Below are 27,415 nucleotides of genomic sequence, written 5' to 3'. Positions count from 1 at the left end.
GAATTCTCATGTTTGTCACTAGTTTGTACTGATTTGATTTATTACAAACAATGATGGATATTGGTTTAAAGATGGATTATCCAATTGTAATACATGAGGACAACCAAGCTGCTATAAAAATGGCAACAAATTTGGCAGTTAAAACTACATCTAAGTATACTGACATTCGGTATCTGTTCGTCAGTGTATCCAAAGCAACATGGTTAAGTTGGAATATTGTATGTCGGAAGACAATATAGCTGATAATTTTACCAAAGCGCAAGGTGCGCAAGACTGCGACAGGTCCGAGAGATAGGAGAACCACCGTAAAACGGTGCCCCCCACCCCCGGCCCCTCCAACTGGCGCAGCATGATACCATGGTCGATGGTATCAAAAGCCGCTGAGAGATCTAACAGGACTAGGATAGAGGAACGAGCCCTCCAGAGATCATCCACCAATGTGACCAATGCCGTTTCTGTGCTGTGCCCAGGCCTGAAGCCGGACTGGAGCGGATCTAGATAGACAGCTTCATCCAGGTACCGTGGAAGCTGTCGCACCACCACACTCTCAACAACCTTCGCCACAAAGCGAAGGTTGGAGACTGGACGGTAGTTAGCCAAAACAGTTGGGTCCAGGGAGGGCTTCTTGAGGAGGGGCCTCACCACCGCCTCTTTCAAGGCGGAAGGCAAGACACCCTCACTCAGAGAAGCGTTAATCCCCTGGAGCCAGCCTCGCGTAACCTCCTGGGAGGCCAGCACCAACCAGGAGGGACACGGGTCCAATAAGCATGTGATCGCGTTCACCCATCCCAGAATCCTGTCCACGTCCTCGGGAGCCACAGGGTCAAACTCTTCCCAAATGACATTCTCAAGACCTGCCGCCATCATCCCGCCTGTACCTACCCAGTCAGAGACCAAGCCTTCCCGAATCTGAGTGATTTTATCATGCAGATACTGCACAAAATTCTCAGCCCAACCCTGCAAGGGATCCTCCCGCGCTCCCAGATGGAGAAGAGAGCGGGTCACTCTAAACAGGGCAGCTGGGCGGTTGTCTGCAGATGCGATAAGAGCGGAAAAATAGTTACATTTTGCCGCTTTTATCGCCACTAGGTAGGTCTTAATATGAGACCTCACCAGTGTTCGGTCAGATTCGGAACGGCTGGTCCTCCAACCGCTCTCCAGGAGTCTTTTCCGGCACTTCATCTCCCTCAGCTCCCCGGAGAATCAAGGAGCCAGGTAAACTCGGTGATGGGTCAGAGGCCGCAAAGGCACGACTCGGTCCAAAGCGCCAGCGGCCGCCCTGTCCCAGGTGGCCACCAGCTCTTCAGCCGAGCCATGAGTCAGAGCCTCAGGAAATGTCCCAAGCTCCGTCTGGAACCTATCAGGATCCATCAGGCGCCTGGGGCGGAACCACCTAGTCTGTTCCGCCTCCCTGCGGCAGGGTGTGGCGTTTAGAAAGTCAAGCCTAAGAAGGGAATGATCTGACCATGACAAGGGCTCAGTCACTATCTCCCCTATCTCAAGATCATTCATCCACTGACCAGTTGAGATTGTTAATTTCATATTTGTTTTCCACATCTTCTCCCACTTCTCCAACTCTATCGAATAATTAAAATTTTGGACCCATTTGATCATTATTTCTTTCACGGTTTCCTCTTCCAGTTTATACCGCAATAGAAATTTATATATTTTACTAATTAATTTTTGTTCATTCTTTAACAGAATTTTATCAAGGTCGGTTAGTTCTACTCTAATTTGATCCGTTTTCTTCTCAGTATATTTTGATCTTATTTGTAGGTATCACCACCATTGTATTTCTCTACCTAAATCCTGTTCCAATTCGTGTTTTGCTTTTAGGGTTCCCCCTTCATTAACAATATCCCTATATCTAATAATTTTGGACCAGTCTAGTAAATTTGGGTGTGTTAATATTTCTTTTGGAGAGATCCAGGACGGTACTCCTATATAGTGATGTTTCTTAATTTTGTTCCAAATAGTTAAGAGTGAGTTCCTAATTACATATCTTTTGAAGTATCCATGTGTGTGCTGTTTCCCCCCCCATAGAAATGCGTGCCACCCTACATGAAGATCGTGTCCCTCTAATATTAAAAGTCTTTTATTTTCTAATTCTATCCACTCCTTTATCCAGACTAAGCCAGCTGCTTGGTAATAGGTCTCCCAGTCCGGGAAGGCTATTCATCCTCTGTCTCTTGTGTCTTATAATACTTTTAATCTAATTCTGGCTTTCTTCCCTTGCCAAATAAATTTTGTAGTCATTCTGTTTAATAAATAAAAAAAAAAAATCCATTCTAATCGGTATAACCTGGAAGAGGAATAAAATTTTGGGCAAGATACTCATTTTTATTGCCGCCACTCTTCCTGTCCATGAAATTTGCAGCTTTGTCCAATTTTCCAAATCCTTCTCAATTTGCCAAACCAATTTATCATAATTTTCTTTTTTGATTGATGAGCTTCTTGCGGTCAGCCAGATTCCCAAATATTTTATTTTTTTGGTAGTTTGTATATCCATAGTCTTTTCTAATTCTATCTCCTGTTCTTTTGTAAAGTTTTTGGTTAATAATTTTTATTTATTTTTATTTATTTTTAAACCTGCCACTGCACCGAATTCCTCTACTTTTCTAATCAATTTAGGGCCTGATTTTAGCGGGTCTTCAATTATAAAAACCATATCGACTGCATAGGCTTGAATTTTATACTCATTCTTATTTCTCAAACCTTTAATCTCTTGATCTTCCCTAATTCTATTTAAGAGTGGTTCCAGTGATAGAATAAAAAGAAGTGGGGAGAGTGGGCAACCTTGTCTTACTCCCTTTGTTATCTCAAATCCCTCCGTCGTGTCTTGGTTAAACATTACTTTTGCTGTTTGTTTTGAATATATTTTTTCAACCATTTTTCCAAATTTTTGTCCAAATTCCATTTTCCTTATCAATTTTGTCATAAATTTCCAGTTCAAATTGTCGAAAGCTTTTTGTGCATCAAGGAAAACCAGAGAAATTTGCTTCTCAGAGTGTATTTTGTAATACTCTAATATGTCAACTATCATACGTGTATTATTTTTAATTTGGTGTCCTGGTAAAAATCCGCTTTGGTCCGGATGAATATGCTTATTCAGAATCGTTTTTAGTCTTTCTGCAATTATTGACATAAATGTTTTATAATCAGAATTCAATAGAGAGATAGGCCTGTAGTTTTGTATTAGTTGTTGGTCCGAATCTTCCTTGTGTATAAGTGTAATTAATGCCTCTGACCATGATTTTGGAATGTTTGTCTCCTGCAAGACATCATTAAATATTTCTAACATTAGCCCTCCTATTGGGTTTATTATATTTTTATATAGTTCGGTAATCCATCAGGGCCTGGGGTCTTATTTTTTTGTCTTTTTATAGCCATCCCAAATTCAATTTCAGAAATTGGTCTGTTCAATATTTCTTTTTGTTCGTCTGTCAATTTACAAACATTTATTTCCTCCAAGTATTTTTTAATTTCCGATTCTTCTTTTTTTTCTTGTGTATATAATTTAGAGAAATTATAGATTATTCGTTTTTTATCTTCTTTTCTGTATCGAATTGCCCCTTCTTCATCTTTCAGGCATTGTATCATTCTTTTGTCCTTTTCTTTTTTCAATTTGTAGGCTAACCACCTACTTATTTTATTTGCATGCTCAAAATAATTTTGCTTCACTATCTTTATTTTCCAGGCTACTTCTTCCTGTGTAATCAAATTTAATTTATGTTTAATTATCCTTCTTTCCTCTTTAATTTTCTTGTTTTGGGGATCTTTATATAATTTTTCTTCTAATTTTTGGAGTTCTTCCTGTAGATTATTTTGTTGTTGATTTTTCTCTCTCCTTTTCTTTGCAATATATGTGATCGAGACCCCTCTGATGTAGGCTTTTAGAGTATCCCAGAGATTTTGAGGGGAGGTATCTTCTTTTTTATTTATGCTCAGAAAGATCTCTATTTCTTTTTCCATTCGTAATTTATATTCTTTCTCCTTACATACATATTGATTTAGAGTCCACCTTTTATATCTTTTTTGTCCCTTCCAATGAATTGTTATAGGGTTATGGCCTGCCCATTCGTTTAATCCAATATCTATTTTTTCAATTTCCAATTGCAATTGTGTTGACATCCAGGCCATGTCGATCCTGGACCAAGACTGTTGTGGCTCCGTTACCTGAGCCTTTGTCATCGGCAGGAGAGGACTCCGAGAGTGAAGAAGAGGAGTTGGCAAGGCCTCCCTCTCCAGGACCCTCCTCTCTGGCAAGGCCTTCGGTGTCCGCCAAAGGGCAAGAGATAGGGCCGGGGCCAAGCACATCCATGCAGCCACAGATGGACAGTGATGAGGGTAATGAGTCTTGGCTGGATCCATGCCAGCGTCGCAGAGATAAGCGCGCGCAACAGAAGAAAAGGCGTGCCTGAGATTAGGCTGAGTCACTGGACCACACCCCACAGGATATAAAAGGGAGTGTGGTGGCCAGTCAAACCTTGTGACGAACAAAGCTGAAAGCTTCCACGCCATTCTGCATTGCCGGACTTTTGCTATAAGACTTAGCTGGATTATCTCTGGACTTGATTACCTCCGTAATTATTGAGCTGTTTCTTTGGATGTATCAGAAGTGGGGAGAAGTTATCTCTCCTCTTCGTAAATAATAAACTCTTGGCAGGCAGCCACTAGGTTGTTGCCAAGTTCCGTTATCTTAAGGAAAAGGATTTTGCCGGCTGGTTTGGTCTTTAACTCTTGAACGTCTGTTGGTGTGTGTGCATGTGGTTGGGGACAGAACAGACTGATGTGGATGTGAATAATAAGTGTATTGCCTCTCTTTATTGATTTCTCTCCAGGTATCTTTTAAACCTAATTCTTGTGTCATATTGAAAAACTCTTTTGGTAATATTTCTTTTTTTTTGGTTTTCTTCTCACTATGATAGTCTTTTTTATTATCCACTATGGCATTATAGTCTCCTATTATACAAATGTTTTCTATCTCCTGTTCTACTATTTTATTATGTAGTCTTTTGTAATATTCTTGCTGATTTGAATTTGGGGCATATATCACGACTAATAAAAATTGTTTGGATTCGGTATCTAATTTGACCATCAAAATTCTGCCTTCATCATCCGCATACTTTAATTCTGATTTTATGTACACTGCTATTCCCTTTTTTTTTTTGTTGAGATAGAGACACATATAATTTCCCTAATTTCTTACTTTTCAATAATTTTTGAAAACCTTTTTTAATGTGAATTTCTTGTAAACAAATAATATCTATGTCTAACTTCTTTAATTTTGAGAATGTTTGTGTTCTTTTCTTCTGTATATTTAAACCATTAATGTTCACGGAAAATAATGATATTGCTTCTTCCATCCCTTACTGTACTTGTTTTTTTGTATTTCTTGTCTCTCTCTTAACTCTTCCTCTTGCTCCTTCTCTTTCTTCTCATTCTTTTTCTTGAGCTTTCTTTGATTCTTTCTCTCTGTTTCTTCTTGTTGTTCCTCTTCTTGACTTTTACTTTCTAATTCGTCCTTACTTGTTCGTATTCCAAATAATTTTTATAAAACTCCTGTGCTTTTTCTACTGAGTTAATTTTGAATTTTTTATCTTGCCACGTGATAAGGATTCCTTCCAGCATAATCCATCGGAACATCACTTTGTGTTGTATTAGTTGGGATGTCAGCTGATGATATTGTTTTCTTTGGTCTCGTATTCTCCGTGGAATTTGCTTTAATATAATAATCTCTTTTCCTTTATAAGATATTGTTTCCTCTCTAGATTTTTTATATATTTCATCTCTCATTGCTTTTTTACTGAACCTAATGTGTACTTCTCGTGCCAATCGATGTCTTCTAATATAGTTATTATGTACTTGGAATGTTTCGTCTATCGAGTCTATTACCTCCTCTTTATCTCTTTGTATTAGTTCTGATATTATTTCGCTCATCTTCCCTTCCAAATCTTCTTTCTCTTCCGCCACATTCTGAAAACGCAAATAGAAGGAAGCTTTCTCCATTTCTAAAAATGCGATAGAATCAGCCAATTCTTTATTTGCTTGTCGAGCATCCTGTTCTGCCATTTCTAGTTTCAGATCCAATAAGTCTACTTTAGATTCTATTTTTTTGACTTTCTGCTCGTTCTCTACTACTGTTTGTTGAATATTCTCCATCTTCTCCTTCATACTCTTTAGATCTTCCTTTAATTCTCCTATTTCATTTTTAATTTCTTTATGGAATCTTCTAGCTTCCTCTTGGTGATCTGCCATCTTTTCTTGAGATTTCATTAAAGTCTCTTGAATCGTTTGTAGCATGGTCTGCATAGTACTCATCGTTGGTTGGTTCCTTCTTATCTTTTTCTTTTCCCAGCATACTTTCAATCGAACGCTGGGTTGTGGGGGAAGGCATCAAGGTTGGGGTTGATACAGTTTTTTTTCCAGTTTTTGTTGTTGTTGTTGACATTATTAAATTTCTTGTCAGGTTCCTCCACAATTTCATAAAAAGATTTAGATATCACTCTGACCTGTTACAATTCAATTTAACTAATCTTAGGACCTCTCACTTATGATTGCTATCTATTTGTTATTATTTAATATTTAAACCCTTTAATCCTTGAATTTTAATTACAGTTTTCTAATACTATTTTCTATTTCGAAATTTTACCCTGTTTTAAACAATCCCTTTTTCCCTTTTTTCTTCCTATATATATATTCCCCTTCAACTCTTAATTTTCTATATCACAATAAAGCCTTTTCAGCAAAACAGAAAGCCCCCCTTCTCCAATTTACAATTACTATTTCAGAAATAATCCAGTTACAATTTCAAAAATAATACTCACACCAAAGTTCAATCTTTTACAGCAAATTTCTCTCTTTAGAATTCCTTTTTTTTTTTTAAGACTGCCTTCTTCCGGTTCTTCCACACCTTATTGCATCAGCTTCTCCATTTTATTATTCTCACCCTTGCCCCTCTTCACTCTGCTATCCGATCTGTCCCACTTCTCAGTCTTACACCAATTTACATTCCACTGTATTTCCTGGTATTTATAAATCCACCGAATTCAATTGTCTATTTTTAATTTTCTGTCCACAGTTTTCTTCCCAATATTCTCAGTCCACCTACACCAATTTTATCAGTTAAAGAAAGGAAAGTTATCAGTTTTAATCTTAGTTCCAAAAATCACCGTATTTATTTACTCTTTTTCCGTCTTCTGTCACAGTAATCGTAGTTGTTACTTTGTATCTTCTTTGTTGCTTCTGCTTTCACTGCTTCCGCCGTCTTTGCTGTCTTCGTTCGATCGCCTCCTTTTAAGCACACTCCCTCTCGATTGCCGCTTTCTCTGCTCCCCGCATCTCTCTCGTAAATTTTTTCTTAAGTGTCACTTTTACTTTCTTTCTCCGCTTTCAAACGATCACTGCCGCTGATACCACTCTTTACTTCCTCACTAAGGCGGCCACCATCACTCCTGATCTGCCTTAAAGGCAGATTTTTCCCTGCAGGATTTAAGGGGTCCGGCTTCCTTTCTCCAGGGTGCTAGCGTCTCGCCCGAGAATCAAAGCCTTCCCCTTTAATATTCCAGACCCTCCGAGCCTGGAAATGCCATTGACGGGGCTCCAAATCAGGAATTAGCTGGGTTTTTGGGAGCTGTCAAAAGCACCCTCACCCACTCCACGAAACGTCACCGCCGGAAGTCCAAAGTACATGTACATTCATATCTCCAACCAACCCTAGCTGATCATTTCAGTTTCACTTTTGACTTATGTTGTCATTCCCATTTAAATTTTTAAGTACTCTTTCCAAAATTAATTAACTTTGGTTTTATGTTAATACAGCACCAATTCATACTGTTTGACATATTAGTTCTTTTGTTCATAATTAAATCTACATTTTCACTTCATACATATCCATCAACACCTCACCGAATCAGATCAGTTACATTATCCCCCCCCCCCTTTTTTTTCTTTTCTTTTTTTTGTTTCACAAATACAGCATACCTATTTTTCTTCCTTTGGTTAATTTATTTTCCTCTTATATTCCAAATTTCAGGTTCTGAATCAGGATAAGAAAATAAATCACAGACAACAGGGTGGATGTTGTTCTAAAGTTTTATCTTCCTAAATTCGGCACGCTCCGACAATCACCCGGTGCAATTACAGTGAAATATTGTCAGCTCTAACCTTATCGTGCTTTCCCTTCCCGTTTTAAACCTAGCGCTACTCCTCCCCCAGATTCCACTCCAAATTCCTGTGCTGATTGGAGGGCTCCAGCTGCCTTCCTCCAGCCAGTAATTCAGTGCAATTAGTCCTGGTTCGTTGGGGCCGTTCCGATTGGGATAGGTCTGGTAAGCCTCCATTAATGCTGGCTAACGCAGCTGGCACCTCATCCACTCAAGTGCAGTCCTATCCGCCCTCAGCTGGAGGCCCTGTGAACAGCTGAAGGAAGAGGATTCCACCGTCTGTATGTAGGAGGAGGCAACTGATGGCAAGGCAAGATATCCGGGCAGGAACGTGGGCTTTACACACTGTCTCCCTCCGTTCCCACCGGAATGACAGCCCCGACGACGTGGGCTGACACCAAATCAGAATCTTCATGTTTCATGGTCAACAAATGACCTCATGTACCTGTTATGCCTTTCATCATTTAATGCTTTCGCATAACACCTTTTTATTGAAAGAAGGAGCAAATCATGTTACCATCTGTTGTCTCTGTTAATGGTAAGAACTCTACTGGTCAGTTTGGGCACATTTTGGCCAGTATGTCACCAATACCTGCAGTAGCATGTCACCAACCAAATCCAATTTTACCCAAAATGCAATGTTTGGATTTATGCAATAAGTAATAAGCATCCAGAACTTTATTGGAGTTAGTTCTGGATCTGAAATTTACAAACTCTAGGAAGTTCAATCAAAACCTTTGAACTGTTGGGATCTGAGATGTCTTTTGCCATGTTACAAATTAAGAGGTGTTGGTGCATCTACAATAAAACAAGTTTATTTTGTTGTTTTGGATAGCTCAGTAGAATTTATTTGCTGTATTTCCTTTTTCCCCCTCTTCCAATGGCCCATTTTTTCATGATAGAATCCCTCTTGAAAAAGATAACACAGAGGCTTTTCGGCAACGAGAGGCCAGAGCTGCACAGCTGGCACGAGAAATTGAGTCAAGCCCACAGTATAGACTGCGTATTGCAATGGAAAATGATGATGGGCGCACAGAAGAAGAGAAGCACAGTTCAGTGCAAAGACAAGTGTCTGGAAGAGACAGCCCTAGTTTGGCTTCCAGGTAAGTTTGCAGCATTGGTGAAATGAATGCAAATATGTATTTAAATCTATTCTAATATCAATGATATCAATTATTTTATAATTTGTATATTAGCTATTCTGCATAGCTCAGGCAGCATTTGTTAGGGTGATTCAAAACGAATACAAAATAACCTTTGGATAGACCAGGGGTCTGCAATCTTAAACACTCAAAGAGCCACTTGGGCCCGTTTCCCACAGAAAACAAAACACGGAGCCACAAAACCTGGGTGGGTGTGGCCAACTCAACATCACTCACTCTCGCCCAGTCACATGACCCCTCCCAGCCACGCCTACCCAGGTTTTGTGGCTCCCTGTGTTTTCTATGAGAAATAGGTATCTCTCTCTCATCTCTTTTTCTCTATCTCCCTCTCCCTCCTTCCATATCACTCATCTTTCTCTTTTTCTATATCCCTCTCCCTCTCCCTCTCTCTCATTTCTCTTTTTTTCTGTTTCTGTTTCATCTTTCTTTTTCTGTCTCCATCTCTTTCTCTCATCTCTCTCTTTCTGTCTCCCTCTCATCCTCCTCTCTCCCTCCTCCCTCTCTCTTTCTTTCTCTCCCTTCCCCCCTTGCTCCCGCCCTCCCACTCCCCACCTCCACTTCCCAACCCACACACCCAGGGAATAACTGTAAGGAAATTCGACCACGTTTTCCAGCTAGGAACTCGAGACTCCAGGCATGGGTATCACTCCGTCTTCTGGCTCTATGGACTGAATTCAATCTTAAAGAGACGCCCTCCTTTGCACACGCTCCCAGATTCAACTCAGTCCTGAGCTCGGTTGGACGGATTTAGAGTTCTCTCTCTTGTTAAATTTAGTCAGATCTGGTTTAATTTTTTTTTGTTTTGTTTTGTTTTGTTTCCCCTTGTGGGGGTTCCTTGCGTTTTTAAAAGGTTTGAAGAGTTGGGCGGCCATCGGGCGCGCACACTGAAGAAAGATCGTCGTGAGAGGGGGGTTCCTCGGATGAGGACCCCTGGCTGCATCTGTGCCCAGCTTTAAATTTATTTTTGTCGTCTTTGCTGGCAGAGCATTAGGCGAGGGGATCTCAGCTGTTTGGTGGTTAGAAGAAAGGGCCGCCATTTTGGGAAGCGCAGAGCCACCTGTGGGCTCTGATCAGGGAGTGGACATCGGGATTCAGCCATTACTGCCTTGTGCCCTTACCACCTACCCTCCGAGGCTGGGAGTAGTAAGGAGGGGGTTGGAAGCACCATTTAGAGGACTTTGGGCATTTTGGCGCCAAAATAGTGCTGAGGAGGCCACCAGACGGGCGGCCATTTTGTTTTCCCCTATTTTAAAGGCATGGAGCAGCAGCTGCCATAGAGTTTGGGTTCTCGGCCCTCTAGTGCAGCTTAAGCCCTCAGGGACGCACAAAGGAGCCCGGACCCGGGTCCTATTCCCCTGAGGTGAAGAGGAGGCCTGGTCACAGTTTGCTGACCGGGGAGGGGAGGGCCATAGTGCAGTGGTGTGTAGCCTGCACAGGCCTTTTTCCCCCTCTTTTGAACTGGAGAACTAGACTGATTCCTTACTTCAGCTCCACTTCTGATCTACGTATTTTGCCTCAAAGGATCGTTTTTCTTCAGATCAAGTGAGGCTGTTTCATCTATTCTGCAGTTGAGGATTATTCCTTGTAATACTGGTGGAATAGAGATTTAAGGTGTTTTTTTGGACACAGTATGGAGAGCAGTGGAGAGTCTCACAGAAGATCTACCCGCAGCACTAATAGTGGCCATGGGTCTAACTCTGGCAGTCAGACTGCAGCAGCAAAGATCAAGGCCAAGGCTATGGCTCTCACGCGCCCATCAAGAGCGCAGAAAAGGGCAGAGAAGAGATTACATGATGTTTTAGAACAGCAAGTGGCAAAGAGTCAAAAGGCAGCAGCAAAGCGTAGACATTTAGATAGTCCACAGCCTGTTCACGATTCTGATTTAGCAGAACCAGGGCCTTCTACCAGTTTGTTAGTGTCTAGAGAATTATCTCCTCCACCTTTGGAAAGAGAGCAGGTAGAGGAACAGGAGTAGAGTCTATCTCCTTCACCTGCGGTGGCACCTCAACCAGAGGGTCAGGCCGCTGGACAGGAAGTTGAGATGCCTGCGATTGTGCAGCAATGGATTGCTGAGGCAGTGCAGCGGGGCTTTGCAGCTGGTCAGGCTAGGTCCAAAAGATCACAGCGGAAGAATGTGGAGGTGGTTAAGCCACAGAGTTCTGAACAGAGACCAACTAGGTCACAGCCAGAATTGGAATCTGAGGTCTCATTTTCCTCTTCAGAGTCAGAGGGCTCATTAGCAGGTGCTTCTGAGCAGTGGGATCAGGAATTATCTGAGGAAGAAGGTCTGTTACCGGAACAGCCTGTATTCAAGGAGTTCTTTAGACCACATCTTTTTAAGGCTTTGCTCATGAAGGCTAAGGTCACCACAAAGCAGGGTACTTCGGAAAAGACGGGGGTTAGAGCAGAACAGGATCCAGCAGATTTACTGTTTTCAGAACCGGTTGCAGAAACTGATATTATACCAGCTCCCCAGATGTTTCTAGACATGATTAAGAAACAGTGGGATTCACCAGGAACTCATACCAGCTCCTCTTCTTATGAAAGGAGATTTTATAACACCACACCCGTTCTCACGGAGCTCCTGAATATCCGGGATGTGGATGAACCGGTGCTAGCATTGTCCTCTTCCTCAGATACCTTAGCCGAGCCAGAAGAGGTGCTAAAACTGGATGACCGTAAGTTAGAGCAGGCTCTTAAGAGGGCTCACCAGGCGGTGGCCTGGGGGATCAAAGTAGCCATGGCAGCATCCTTCTTCACCGGGGCATCACTGTTGTGGCTTAAACAGATGCAGGACAGGGTACCAGTTTCAGATCTCAGAGCTCATCAAGATTTCAATAAGATAGTGGCGGCAGCGGAGTATACAGCTGATGCCACACTACATTCAGCGAAATTTGGAGCGCGAGCCATCACTTCTACGGTGACGGCTAGGAGGCTCTTATGGTTAAAGAATTGGCAGGCAGAGTCCAAGCGTAGATGGCACTTGGCCTCTGTTCCCTTTAAAGGGTCCAAGTTATTTGGGTCAGCTTTAGATCCCCTTTTATCTGAACCAAAGGACAGGAAGAAGGTTCTCCCATCTTTATCACGAAAGGCGGACACCCGATCTACTTTGCAGGATCGGAGGTCTTATTTTCGTCCCTATGGGGGAGCAGGTTTCTATAAAGGTCAGAGATGGTTTTACCAAGGCCAGGGCAGTCAAGCGGGGCACTTACATCAGTCGGGGATGGGGCAATCAGATAGGAACAGAGCAGGTCAGCCCAAGCGTTCCTTTCGTGGAGGGAATTCACGTTCCTTTCGCAGGTCCCGTTGACTGGAGGCTCGAAGCTCCCATTGGTGGCCGGCTAGGCCTTTTTGCAGACCAGTGGGAGAAATCCACCACAGATGCATGGGTAAGGGAGACCATCACTTCAGGTTTAGCTCCAGAGTTTCTTACGGTTCCCCCAAGGTTTTTTGTCTGTTGCCCAAAGTCAAGAGATGTAACAAAGAGAAGGTGTATGGAAACAGCCATTCAGCATCTGATAGCCATAGCAGCAGTGGAGCCCGTCCCCTTATCAGAACAGGGGAAGGGTTATTACTCAATGCTTTTTGTCATACAAAAACCCTCGGGGGGACTTCGACCAATTCTAAACCTGAAGGGCCTAAACAAGTTCTTGAGGTATCGGAGGTTTAAGATGTACTCCCTCCTGTCAATTTTGGCAAATGTCCGGAGGGGGGACTTCTTGACTTCGATCAACCTCACAGATGCATATCTGCACATTCCAATTCATCGGGAGTACAGACAGTACCTTAGGTTTTATTACGACAGCAGACATCTCCAATACTGAGCGTTTCCATTCAGCCTAGCCTCTGCTCCCAGGGTCTTCACAAAGATCCTGGCGGCATTGGGGGAGGTACTCAGGTCCAAGCCGATTCGTCTCCAGGCTTACCTGGATGACATTTTGGTGCAGTCAACATCTCTAGCTCGGGCGGAGTCGGATCTGAATACCACGGTCCAATGTCTGCAGGCTCACGGTTTCTCTATAAATATAGAGAAGAGCCATTTTCTCCCGACAAATCGCCTCATTCACCTAGGGGCGGTTATAGACACCATTCAGTGCCAGGTGTTCCTGTCTCCGGACAGGTTGGAGGACATCAAGAGTTTGACCAGTCGGGTGATGGCTGCACCCAGAGTGACTTTAGCACAGCTCTCCACCCTGTTAGGCAAGATGATTTTGTGCATAGAGATTGTGCCTTGGGTGAGGTTTCACGCCAGGCCTCTGCAATGGTTCATGTTACCGTTTCAGAAGTCAGGAAGGGCAACGTCACGGACCAAAGTCAGGATTCCGGGGTTGGTCAGAGCATCCCTGAGCTGGTGGATGTCTTGATGGCTGTCACAGGGATATTACTTCCTAGTACAGGAGAGAGTCACAGTGACCACAGACGTCAGTTTAGTAGGATGGGGGGCTCATTGCCAGCATCAGATGGTGCAGGGTGTTTGGTCACGGGCGGAGGCACGGAAGTGCATCAATTGGCTAGAGCTGAGAGCAGCACACTTGGCACTCAGGCACTTCAGGCCCTACTTCTTGAACCGCCATGTACTCCTTATGACAGACAACATTACAGTAAAAGCCCATGTAAACAGGCAGGGGGGTACACGATCCCAGACTCTCATGAAGGAGGCAGAGAGGCTCTGTCGTTGGGCGGAGCAAAATTTGAGGTCCATCAAAGCGGAACATCTGGCCAGACAGGACAACACGTGGGCAGATTGGCTAAGCAGGGAGGCCTTAGATCAGTCAGAGTGGCGTCTGGACCCAACATTATTCCAGGAGATTGTGACACGTTTCGGTCAGCCGACCATCAACCTCTTCGCCTCACGGACGAATGCCCAGCTACCCCGGTTTTTCGCTCGGTTCCCGTGTCAGGGAGCGGAAGGAGTAGATGCTCTTCATTGCCCTTGGCCCGAGGGCCTATTATATGCCTTGCCCCCTCTGGCACTGCTTCCGAAGGTCATCAGTCGGATTCTTCACTTCAGGGCAGAGCTCATCCTGGTAGCTCCTCATTGGCCACAGCGACCGTGGTTTGTGGATCTGGTGAGTCTATCGGTCGCACCGCCCTGGAAGATCCCACCCGACAGGGTCTGCCTCTCTCAGGGACCCGTTTGTCACCCAGATCCTCAATGGCTTCACTTAACCGTGTGGAGGTTGAGCGGCGATTGCTTCAAGGGAGAAATTTCACCGCAAGCGTGACAGAGACTATGCAGGCTGCCAGGCGCCCGTCAATGGCACGCATTTATAACTCCACCTGGCGAACATTCTGTTTGTGGTGCTCGGGGTGGAGGATTCAGGCGACCAAGGCAACAGTGCAGCAGCTTCTGGAGTTTCTGCAAGTTGGGTTGGAGAAAGGGTTATCATCAGCAACCCTTCGTAGGCAAGTGGCTGCTTTAGCTTTAGTGTTATCGTGTGGGAGGAGAATTTCTGTTGCTCAACATCCTGATGTAAGGATTTTCCTCAGGGGGCGACTAACTTAAGACCAGCAGTGGTACACAGTTATCCCACCTGGGATCTCCAGAAGGTGTTACAGGCGTTGTCTACTACACCTTTTGAACCGCTTAGGCAGGTCCACCTCAGTTTCATAACATATAAGACTCTTTTCCTTGTGGCCATTACATCAGCCAGACGCATTTCAGAGCTTGCGGCCCTCTCTGTGAGGGAAGACTTGTGTATCTTTCATGCGGATAGAGTTGTTCTACGTTTAGATCTGGCCTTCATGACCAAAATTAATTCGTGGTTCCATCGGGCACAAGAATTGGTACTTCCGGATTTTTGCCCATCTCACCCCAGGGAAAAGCTCTGGCATAAGCTGGATGTGAGACGAGCATTAAAGACTTACATTAAGAGGACAAGGTCGTTTAGGAGATCGGAGGCCTTATTTGTATCCTTCTTGCCAGCTACGATGGGGCTGAAGCTTACCAGCTCAGCGGTGGGCAGATTGATCAGGGCTACTATCGCCAGAGCTTATGAAGCTCAGTCACTGCCTCGGCCCAGGGGTATAACCACTCATTCAACTCACAGTGCGGCTACCAGCGCGGCCTGGGCGACTAGAGCATCAGTGGAAGAGATCTGCAGAGCGGCGACGTGGTCATCTCCCTCTCCGTTCATCCGACACTACCGGATTGATGCTGCATTTGGACGGAGGGTTCTGCAACGTGTGTTGGAGACGCCCGGATTGGAGGACCAGACCTCTTCCCACCCTTGAGGACTGTTGGCTTTGGTAAGTCCCATGCCTGTAGTCTCGAGTTCCTAGTTGGAAAATGGGTGTTGGGCCTACCTGATACACCCTTTTTCGGCAGGAATGAGAGACTCCAGCCCCACCCTGATTTGGGGGTCTGGTCTTGGAGGTGTCCTTGGGGTGTCATTGCAGGTGCAGTATCCTGGAAACCTTGTGGGACATGGTTGAATCTGGGAGCGTGTGCAAAGATTGAACTCAGTCCATAGAGCCAGAAGACAGAGTGATACCCATGCCTGGAGTCTCTCGTTCCTGCCGAAAAAGGGTGTATCAGGTAGGACCAACACCCATTCTCTCTGTCTCTGGAAAGATACAAAAATAAACCTTGCGTTGCAAAAGGAGTGACTATCAGGCTGTTACATCACAGCGCCACGTGGTTGCCACCTTAGATCACCGCACGCACTTCAGAGAAGTATCATCCCAAGCAGCACCCCTAATGAAAGAAAACTCTGAGGCTTGGAATTCCTCAAAGTCACACTTTATTAGAGATACCATATTGGCGCATCTGGGGAAACCAGAATCTGAAAGCTTCCAGGCTTTCCCCACCCCAAAGGAAAGTTCAAGTCCCTGCCCAACACCCACAAGTCTATCACATGGTCCAATTACAGCACGGTCCCAACTGGTCTAGTTCCAGCCTCCCAGGTGCAGGGCAAGACGGCCTTGACTTTCTAAGAAAGGAATGTTGTTATGACTACCTATCACCCATGCTCCATACAATCCCCCCTCCCAATTTTCCACAGCAGTAAATGTGGCAAGCCTTAAGGCCTAGATGTAAAAGATGGCTTCCAGGTCTGACAGCAGCACACTCACACAGGCACGCATACGCATCCTGCAACTCGGTCCAAAGTGGCCAGAAAATATAGTCCCTGGGCGCCCCCGAAGACTCTTGGCAGGCAAAGTATGGGACGAACACCCCCCCCCCCCAATCTCCAAGGCAGTGTCCGCTGAATCCTTGCAAAACTGGGCAAGGTGGAGAGAGGAGGACAGAGCCGAATCTGTCTCCCTCTCTCTGTCTCTCTCTCGCTGCCTGACTGGTGGGAAATGGCGGGCGGCTACTTCCAGCTTTGTTGGTGCTGGAGGCGCGACCTGCTCTCTGCCTCGAGAGAGAGAGTTGCCAGGGGCGAGTGGGGCAGGGTCGCATTGTGTTTTAATGGGCTCCAGGAGGAGGAGGGGATCCAGTCTCCCCCATTGTGAAGCGTGCTTTTGCTGTGCTGCGCAAGGCACTGCGAGAGCAGTGGGCAGGCCATGGAGGGGGTATTGGGACTTCCCCCTGCCCCACATCAAAGGAAAGCCAGCTGGGCTTCTCCTTCCCTCCTACCCTTCCCCCTGCTCCCTTCCCCCCACTCCCTTCCCCCCACTCAATCCTACTCTGGGACAGAGGAGTGCGTGCTGGGAATGCATGTTGGGGTGACGTCAGAGCAAGTCTTCTGACCCTCCGGCGCTCGCCTGCAACTCTCCGCGCTCCTCCAGGCCCGGCTTGCTGGGGGGGGGGAGCAGCCCTGATGCCTCTGCTGCCCCCCCATGCCCCCAGCCATCGCTGCCTGGGGAAGGCACAGGAAAAGAAAGCGAGCAGAAACATAGCTCTCGCTGGGACGAAAGAGCTGAGATCGGGGAAGGCACAGGCAACAGAAAGTGGCACTTTGCTTCATATGTTCCCTTTCATTTTGCATACAGCTTCTCGGATGAGGATTTATTTTATTTTTTTTTAATCAAGTTTTATTGATTTCCCCCCCCCCCCTACATTTTCACTTGCATATTTTATGAACAGAGTATTGGCCATATACTTATACAATTTAACATATTCAAATACATTTTACTCAGTTACAATTTTTGCCAAAATTTCCTTTTTCCATTTTTTGATCATGTTTTAAAATTTCTATGCTTATTTGTATAAACAACATCTTTATTCGCCCTCAAATTCTAATTTTTCTGTTTTCATTTTATTTTCATTTTTCATTTTATTAAATTTGTATACCGCCCTACTCCCGAAGGACTCAGGGCGGTGAACAGGCACGAAATAAAACACATAAATACAAAAGTTAAAACATGATTAAAACCCAATTAAATAATTTTTGCCCGAGACAATTTAAAACTCCCAATAATTTAAAACAAATTAAAATTTGAGTTTAAAAATTTAAAAGAAGGGAAAAAATTAGGCCAGGCCGGCCTGCTGGAATAGGAGTGTCTTCAAAGCACGGCGGAAAGTGCGCAGATCCGGGATCCTCCATATCTCCGGGGGGAGCTCGTTCCAGATAGTAGGTGCCCCCACAGAGAAGGCCCTCCCCTTAGGGGCCACCAGTCAACATTGTTTGGCTGACGGCACCTGGAGGAGCCCCTCTCTATGAGAGCGTACCGGCCGGTGGGAGGCTGTTTGTGGTAGTAGGCAGTCCCGTAAGTAGCCAGGTCCTAAGCCATGGAGCTCTCTAAAGGTGGTAACCAAAACCTTGAAGTGCACCCGGAAGACCACCGGGAGCCAGTGCAGCTCGCGCAGGAGAGGTGTCACACGGGAGCGCCATGTTGCTCCCATAACCACCCGCGTGGCCGCACTCTGCGCCAGTTGGAGCCTCCAGGTGCTCCTCAAGGGGAGCCCCATGTAGAGAGCGTTACAATAGTCCAGGCGGGAGGTAACGAGGGCATGAGTGACTGTGTGTAGGGAGTCCCGATCCAGAAAGGGACGCAACTGGCGAATCAGGCGAACCTGATGAAAGATCCTCCCGGTCACGGCCGTCAAGTGCTCTTCTAAACACAGCCATGAGTCCAGGAGGACGCCCAAGTTGCGAGCCCTCTCCGTGGGGGCCAGCGATTCACCCCCAATAGTCAGCGATGGCGTCAACTGACTATATCGGGACGTCGGAAACCACAGCCACTCGGTCTTGGATGGGTTGAGCCTGAGCCTGTTCCTCCCCATCCAGATCCGCACGGCCTCCAGACACCGGGACATCACTTCAAGGGCATCGTTGGGGTGGTCCGGGGTGGAGATGTACAACTGAGTATCATCAGCGTACTGATGGAACTTCACCCCGAAACCACGGATGATCTCGCCCAGCGGCTTTACATAAATGTTGAACAGAAGGGGTGAGAGGACCAACCCTTGTGGCACCCCACATATGAGGGGCCTCGGGGTCGACCTCTGCCCCCCTGCCAACACAGACTGCAACCGGCTGGAGAGAAAGGAGGAGAACCACCGTAGTACAGTGCCTCCCACCCCTAACTCTTCCAACCGGTGCAGCATGATACCATGGTCGATGTTTTAATTTATATTTATTCTCTTTTATTTTTTAATTTTTTTAAAAAAAATATTTTTATTTTTTAATAACTCATTCTTTATCCTAGTGCATTTATGCATGTTCAGGGTTGCCTTTCTTCCATTTCATCTTTTTTTATTGTACAGCAATCTTCTCAATCTCTTCCATCTCCCTCCCTTCTTTTCTTCTTTCCTCTTCTCCTACTCCTTCTCTACTTCCCCTTTCTTTCTCCCTCTCCTCCTCTTTCTCCCTTTCAAACCCTCTCTCCTTCTCTTATTTCCCCTCCCTTCCTTCCTCCCCTCTTCCCTTTCTTCCCATTCTTCTCTCTCCTTCCTCCTCCCTTCCATCCCTCTACTCCTCTTTCATCCCTCTACTCCCCTTTCATTTCTCTCTATTGCTGTATTTATTTTCTATTTTCCACTATGGTGTCCAGGCAACCCCGACTTTTCTTTCATTTGTTTTCTCAAAATTCCCCTTTTAATTATTAACAATATATTTCAACTTATTCCATTTTTATCTTAAATCCTTTGCTAGTATAACCTTCCAACCCTTAACAATATATTTCTTCTTATTTTATTTCTTACATGTATTGTTTTATTCTTACTTGCATCATTTATTAACATTTCCATTTTATTCAATTTTACATTTCAATTTCCCCCCTTAATTTCAATTAATTCTTTTGTTACTATTATTTCTCTCTAATTTGTACATCTTCCAACAACAAAATATATAGTCCATTCTGTCTTTCACATTGCATCTACTGATCTATTTTACATTAAATAGTGTATTTCTTCTTTTTTACTTACTCACATTTCATTTTATCTTTACTTATATCCCTTTTACAATAATCTGTATCTTCCTTCTAAATTGCTTTTTAAATATAATTTCTAGAATTAACATCCTTCTCTTCAATTAGCATATTCATCTTTTAAATTCCTTTTTACTATCTCCTATTTTCTTTTAATTTCTCCACAATTCCATTTCTTGACACTTCCCTCCCTTTCTCCCATTCCCTTGCCTCCTTCTCCTTCTTTTCCTTCCCCATTTCTTTCTCTTCTCTTCCTTTTTAAAATGTATTCCCCCTTATCCATTTTTATTCTATCTCTATTAATCCCAGTGTAATCAGCTTTTTTATTCTCTCACTGTTAATCCCAGTGTAATCAGCTTTTTTATTCTCTCACTGTTAATCCCAGTGTAATCAGCTTTTTTATTCTGTCACTGTTAATCCCAGCGTAATCATCTGTATCTTTATGTTCATTTATTTCCTTCTCAATTCTCCATGTTATCAGTTTAAAAGGCAAGGATTTTTAAGTTTATTATTCCTTTGCATATAATTAAAATTCAAAGTCCATGTAGTGTCTCTTTTTTCTTTTTTCTTTTTTTCTTTCCAGATAGTGTCCAATTCAAACGTTCATTTGAGCCATTCCAATTTCAGTCTTTGTTCTCTCCACTCCTCTTGCAATCATGTTCTAGTTATATAAACAAAACACTCCTACAAACTTTCTCACGATGATATAAATAAGCTTAGTACGATACTTTCTTTCCACCAGCAGATGTCTCTCTCCAATTCACAAATCCTCCAGCCACAAAATATCCCTTTGTAAATCCACAAAAATGATTATTTCCTCTTCTCTGAATTAAATCCTTTTGTTGTTTAAAGAATACTTCTCTACTTTTTTCTTGTCTTGTTTTAATTTCATCCAAATCCAGTTTTAAATCCCAGTGAAAGGTTCCTTTTAAGGCTTTAGTTTTAGTTTTAAAGTTCCTTTTTTTCCTTCGCTTAATTTCCCGAGTGCCAATTAGCCGCTAATTAGTCGTTGGGACTTCTTTCAAGCTTTTAAAAGTTTTTTCTTCTTACCTGTGAGTTGGCCAATTACTCACCCGGTAACAATACTCTGTTCATTCTCCACTCCTGCTCACATCTTAATCCGGTTGCCCCAGCTCGTAGCGGATATAATGGCCGCCTCCACCGTCGGGTCAAAGAGCTGCCTCTGACCTTCCAAGGAGCTTGCCTGCTCCTCTTCGGTCTTTCGAGATGCCTCTCTCTCTCTCCCTCGTCCCTCCAAGATGGTTCCAGTCCGAGGACCCCCGACAGCGGTTTGTTTGGCTGGGTTTTTACAAAGCCTATCGGAGCTTCGCTATTTCCCAGCCAGTATCGTCGCGACACTTCCGGTTCCCTGGATGAGGAAAGTTTTTGTGGTTTCTTCCTTTATTGTTCTTAGAAATTACCCAGCTATTTCTTTTTACAGAGAGGGAAAATATATCCCACTTCCCCAGCGTGTCAGAGAAAGCTCCAGAGGAGGCATACGCTGCAGTAGTTCTAGAGGAGGGAGGCCAGGCGTGGGCTCCTTGCCACCCCGTGGGAGTTCACATCATTCAGAAAGCAACACTGGCTCTGCTCCAGAGCAACGAGGTATCAATGGAGGTGAGGCTGAGGAACTCAGGCTTAAAGGGGAGATACTGGAATGGATTGAAACAGTCACTTTAACTGGCAGAAAAGCTTTGGTGAAGGTTGGCCCATTTGACTGGAAGTTCACATGACTCCCTCTCCCCCATCCCCAAATCCTGTCTCTATTACGATGTAATTTTAAGTGGTAAAGAATCGGATGTAAAGTCACAGTAAGGAAGTTTGTTCTGCTTTACTTTTTCCTCTAAAGCAGTGTTTCTTAAACTTTTTTCTCTCAAGGATCTTTTCACATTTTAAAAAATTGTGGAGAACCTCAAAAGAGCGTTGTGCAGGTTATATTTATCATATTAAAAATTAAAGCTGATACATTTTCTACAGCTGTGATTATTCATGATTGATGGGATTTTAATATTGTATTTTTCAACGTAGGCTGGCAAATAATTTTGATTTCAAAGAAACCTGACAAGGATCTTAGGGGACCCCCAGGGGTTTTAAGACTACACTTTAAGAAACACTGCTGTAAGGGAAATGCATTTTGAAATGAGATTGAAAAAGTTGAAGAGAGTGCTTGTAGAAGATGACAGCAAAAAAGAAAATAATGTGATAGCCAAAACTGACATGGGCAACCTGAGGCTCTGGAAAATCATACGAATGAATGACAGCAGTAAAAAGTCAATTGGGGAAGAGTTGGGTTGAAGGGGTTCTTCAGAAACCATTGGCTAATGGTATAGAGATCCTATGAGGAGATAAGAGACTTTTCTACGTACTGTGCAAAAATTCTTACATGCTCCACAAGAGCACAAGAATTTCCTTGATGAGGGTGTGACATTGTCCAGATGAGGGTTGTATCAGTCGGATCTGACGCTGGCTGAGTCATAATTCTTGACCACTCCCCTTGCTCCTCCCCTTTCAGGCCCAGTTTCGACTCAGTCAGCCTGAGAGAAACATCTCCTGCAGATCTGGCTCTACAGCCCAGGTCTGTTCAATATCACAGTATTTGTAAGCTTTTTTGACCACTTATTTTTCTCTATCTTTAAAATTGTTACTTCTCCTTCAAATTTTTCTAAGGTACCGGTCTACCAGGCTATTTTTTTTTTTCCTCTTGTAGCCTGCCGGTCTTTGCTTTGCTGGAGCAACCTGGGCTTCCAGGCTTGGTTTCGCTCCTGGCGGCAGCCATTTTGGAAGCCCCATTTTAAAAGGGAACTTTTTTTCCTTTTATTCCCTTCCTGTTTTGGTGGGGGGTTTTCCGCTCCATTCCACCAATGATTTTCTAAGGGGGCTCAGACCACAATACCACCAACAAGGAAAGTGATTTCCTGGTTTTTGAACCAGGATCGCTAAATCCGGCCACCACCCCCGCTGCAGCTCCCCGAAATCGCCGATCAGCTGTAGGGCAGCTATTTGAAGCACCGCGGCACTTTTGAAGGTGTTTTTTGCCGCTTTGCCACCGAGTCTGCAGCAGAGGTTTGAAATCGCAATTCCTTCCCCTCTTACCACCAACGGAGTTTGAGGAGAGAGCCAGTTTTTATTCTTGCCTCTCCCTGTGGCATTTCCAGCCAGCGTTTTTATCGTGGCTGTAGAGGCACTGAAGAGGTCCGTTTCTAGGCTTTCCTAGACAGTTACCTCTGGAGCAGAGTTGATCCTGCTCAGTGTGACCTGGCAGCCATCACGTTTAACGCCAGAGTCGTCGCCATCTTGTTTTCAACCCACGTGGCGAAAGTGAAACTAAATCTTTCTCCAGTCGACATCTTGGTCGCAGTGAGTATACTAAAGATGGCGGATCGTTCTTCCCAAGGGGAGGGAAATATTATGTCCACTGGGAAGAAATCAACTTCCAAATGCAAGCACCTTTCCAAAGCAAAGGAAAAGGATTTAGCAAAGAGGCATAAATCCTTAGAGAAGCAAATTAGCGAGGTTCCTGCAACTGTGCCTGGTAAGGAGGCTTCTCCTCCCCCATCTACCCCTCCTCCTCCCATTTCGGCTGTTAGCCAGGCTTGGTCATCGGAGGGAGAGGGTAATGTTCTTCAGCAAGAACAAAGCACCTTACAAACCCTTTTGCAAGCCACTTAATAACTCCTACAACTCCTGAATTTGGTGGGCATGTGGCAGCAGTTGCTTCTACAAGAGAATCCCCCATGCTTGTGCTAACTCCTGAAGATCCTTTTAAAAATATGCCAGAAAGATTGAGGATTCTGATTGATCAGGCCATTGCTTCTCAAGTGGCAGCTACCAGTCATGGTCACCACTCTGGCTGTGTTATTTCAGAGCGCTCTGTTCGTATTAGAGATTCCCCTGCAGTCAGCCTTACTGGCTCTCATTCTCCTGCAGCCTCCAGAGCTAGTGAAGCCTTTGTGTTTGAGGAAGAGAGACATTCTGACCTATCAGATGATGAAGGGATAATTCAAGATAAACCTGCTTTTACAGGTTTATTTCCCCCTAATAAATTCAAGTCTTTATTGCATAAGGCTTGCTTAACGGCCGCCTTAAAGGAAGATGAATATCTTAAAGAAATACAGGAGGCCCAGCAGGGTGGATTACAGGGACTTTTCTCTGAGCCCCCCCACCCCCCTGAACTGTGTTATGTTCCAACTCCACAACTGTTCATAGACATGGTAAAGAAACAGTGGGCTGGGCCTGCAACCATGGCATCTGCACATGGTTCAGATAAGTATTATGCTGTTGCTCCAAAGTTTGCTCAACTCTTACAAGTTCCCCCAGTGGACAGCCCTGTAGCAGCCCTTTCCTCTTCATCTTCATATGTGGCAGGGGATACCTCTGAAGGTCTAAGGCCAGAGGACAAAAAATTGGAATTTCTTTTTAAAAAGAACCATCAGGCTGCAGCATGGGCAATTCAATCAGCTTCACCAGCCTCATTTTTTAACAGAACTACCATCCTTTGGCTTCAACAACTACAGGCAAGGGTGCCTCCCAGTGAGGTTCGCCTCCATCAGGATATTAATAAAATAATTGCTGCCACTCAATTCTCAGCTGATGCAACGTTGAATTCGGCCAAATTTGCATCCAGAGCCTTAGCCTCTACAGTTTCAGCCCGCAGAATGCTCTGGCTTCGCCAGTGGTCTGCTGACCTTAAGGCCAAATGGCACTTAGCTGCAGCTCCTTATTCTGCAGAAAAATTATTGAAGTTTTTGCCTTCAACATACAAACGGTCTGAAAGAAGGTCCTCTCCATATTACAGGAGACCTTCCTTTCGTTCCTACTCCCAAGGAGGTCTCTCCAGGCAGGAATACCTTCAGGGATCCTATAGGTCTTCGGACCGTCAGTACTTTCAGGATAGGAACAGGCAATTCCAGTCCAAGCGGTCCTTTCGGGGCTCTGGCTACCGCCAGTCCCGCAGTCGTAAGTGACTCACCGCCAAATCCTCCAATAGGGGGTCGCCTGTCCCTCTTTGCAGACAGGTGGGAAAGGTCAACACCAGACCTCTGGGTCCTTTCAGTAGTGAAATTCGGCCTCCCCCTGGAATTCCTCTCCAAACCTCCAACCCGCTTCCTTCAATGTCCACCTTCCAAAAGCGACTCCAGACGTCAATTAATGAACCAGGCTGTTCAGCACCTCCTGCAGATACACGCCATAGAGGAGGTCCCCCACGAACAGTGGGAACAGGGGTATTACTCCTTCCTGTTCGTAGTTCCTAAGCGGTTGGGGGGGTGGAGAGCCATTCTGGATTTAAAAAATCTCAACTCCCACATAGTGTATCGCAGATTCAAAATGTGTTCACTAACCTCTATTCTTCAAGGGATTCGTCCCAACGATTTTCTAGTTTCCATAGACCTCATGGAGGCTTACCTTCACATTCCCATCCTGCCAAAGCATCGACAGTATCTCCGATTCAGCTATGCAGGAAAGCATTTCCAATACTGGGCTCTTCCCTTTGGGCTGGCATCTGCACCAAGAGTATTCACAAAGGTCCTGGCGGTCGTGGCAGCTCACCTGCGACAAAAACTGGTAAGGCTCCAGGCTTATCTGGATGATATTCTGATTCAGGCTTACTCTCAAGAACAAGCCTTACACGACTTGAACCTCACGATCCGAACCTTGAACAATCATGGGTTCCTAGTCAACTACAAAAAGAGTCAGTTAGTGCCAGTCACCAGGATCACCCATCTTGGCGCCATCATCGACGCAGGTCAAGGGGCCGTCTACCTGTCCTTGGAACGGAGGTCAGACATCAGGGACCTAGTGACTCATATTCGCAAAAACCCGTCAGTTCCATTGGCCACTTTATCCAAGCTTCTAGGCAAGATGGTCTCCTGCGTTCAGATCATTCCATGGGCGCACCTTCACGCCCGCCACTTACAGTGGTTCCTGCTTCCCTTTCAACGGAAATGCCAAGCTCACACCATGTCAACAATCAGAGTTCCACTCTCAGTCAGGCGATCGCTATATTGGTGGACATCGCCTTCTATAGACAAGGGGTGCCTCTTCATGAATGACAACCGTCTTGTACTCACTACAGACGCCAGCCTTCATGGAAGGGGAGCTCATCTCACATCGCACGTAGCTCAAGGCCGTTGGTCTGCCTCCGACCTCACCAACCCTATCAACTGGCTGGAGCTGAAGGCCATCCATCTTGCTCTCACACAATTTCAACGGTTCGTGCAAAACCGTCATGTTCTGGTGTTGACAGACAATATGGCAGCGAAGGCACATGTCAACCGTCAGGGGGGTACCCACTCGAAGCATCTCATGGAGGAATCATTTCTCGTAGGCAAGTGGGCAGAGCAACATCTCCTCTCCATCAGAGCAGACCACATAGTGGGGACGGAAAACACACAAGCAGATTTCCTCAGCAGGACCGAGGTGGACAACGCCGAATGGCAGATCCATCCCAACATATTCCAACAGATGTGCAACAGGTTTGGCATTCCAGCCATAGATCTCTTTGCCACGAACCTGAACACCCAGCTTCCTCACTTCTTCTCGAGGTTCCCGACGCCAGGGGTGGAAGGGGTCAACGCTCTCCGTCTCACCTGGCCACCAGGTCTTCACTACGCCTTCCTACCGTTGCCTCTGATTCCGGCTCTGATTCGGAAGGTTATCGCTGACAGGCCACGCCGTCCGTGGTTCGCAGACCTAGTCGGTCTCTCCACATCTCACCCTTGGAGGATTCCACCAGACCAGATTGTACTGCGTCAGGGAACCCTTCTTCATCCGGACCCTCAGTGGCTCCAACTGACTGCATGGCACTTGAGGGGGCCCGTCTAAGGCGGGACAATTATTCAGATAGGGTGATTCACATTGTTCAAGCCTGTAGATGAAGATCCACAGTCAGACTCTACAATATCACCTGGCTCGCCTTTTATAGGTGGTGTCAATCCTGACAGATAGACCCTGTTTCAGCCTCACCTTCCCAAATCCTAGAGTTCCTCTGGGATGGGTTTGACCGTGGCCTGGCCCATAGCACCCTTCGGAGACATGTGGCGGCTCTGTCTACGGCCTTGTCCAGTCCATCTGGGCAGCCACTCACTCAGCACCCTGTGATAAAAAAGTTCCTGCGAGGAGCCAGGCTCTTACGGCCCTTCTCAATTCATAGATATCCTACTTGGGATTTGCCCAAGGTCCTTAACGCATTAACTGAGGCTCCCTTCGAACCCCTCCGCACAGTCCACCTTCGTTTCCTGGCCCTTAAAGTAGCCTTCCTCATAGCCATAACATCAGCCCATCGCATTTCGGAGCTGGCAGCCCTCTCGGTTAGGGAGGATCTCTGTGTTTTCCGGACAGACACAGTTATTTTGAGATTGGACCCTTCATTTATACCTAAAGTTAATTCCCTTTTTCACAGGGCTCAGGAGGTTATTCTACCCAATTTCTGTCCACGGCCCTCTCATACCTTGGAGCGAAGGTAGCATACCTTAGATGTACGGCGGGCTCTAAAAATTTATATCAAAAGGACTGCCCCTTTCAGAAAATCCGAGGCCTTATTCGTTTCCTTCTTACTAAGTTCCCTAGGGTACAAGGTCTACTCTGCTACAATTGGTCGCTGGATCAGGGCTTGCATCGCCTCAGCATATCAGGCCCAGGCGATCCCTGTTCCCAGTCGCATTACTGCCCACTCCACTCGGAGTGCTGTTACTTCAGCAGCTTGGGCGACCCAGGCCTCCCTTGAGAAGGTCTGCAGGGCGGCCACCTGGTCTACCCCCTCGCCGTTCTTAT

At 45.2% G+C, this 27,415-nt stretch overlaps 1 protein-coding gene across 2 annotated transcripts in view; it reads left to right on the top strand.

Annotated features, from left to right (window-relative positions):
* ATXN2L (ataxin 2 like) overlaps positions 1-27,415 on the top strand; it is an 88,133-nt gene that overhangs the window by 25,009 nt on the left and 35,709 nt on the right. For both annotated transcript variants that reach the window (XM_070944511.1, XM_070944510.1), the window contains exons 8-9: positions 9,068-9,268; positions 21,087-21,262. In XM_070944511.1, the coding sequence (XP_070800612.1) occupies positions 9,068-9,268; positions 21,087-21,262 (377 nt within the window). The remainder of the gene's footprint in view (positions 1-9,067; positions 9,269-21,086; positions 21,263-27,415) is intronic.

Source organism: Pituophis catenifer, unplaced genomic scaffold (genome assembly GCF_029215685.1).
Source record: "Pituophis catenifer annectens isolate HBS135680 unplaced genomic scaffold, rPitCat1.0.hap2 SCAF_5, whole genome shotgun sequence".
NCBI classification, from domain to species: domain Eukaryota; kingdom Metazoa; phylum Chordata; class Lepidosauria; order Squamata; family Colubridae; genus Pituophis; species Pituophis catenifer.
The sequence above is the reverse complement of the archived record's forward strand: the minus strand, read 5'-3'. Positions and strand labels throughout refer to the sequence as shown.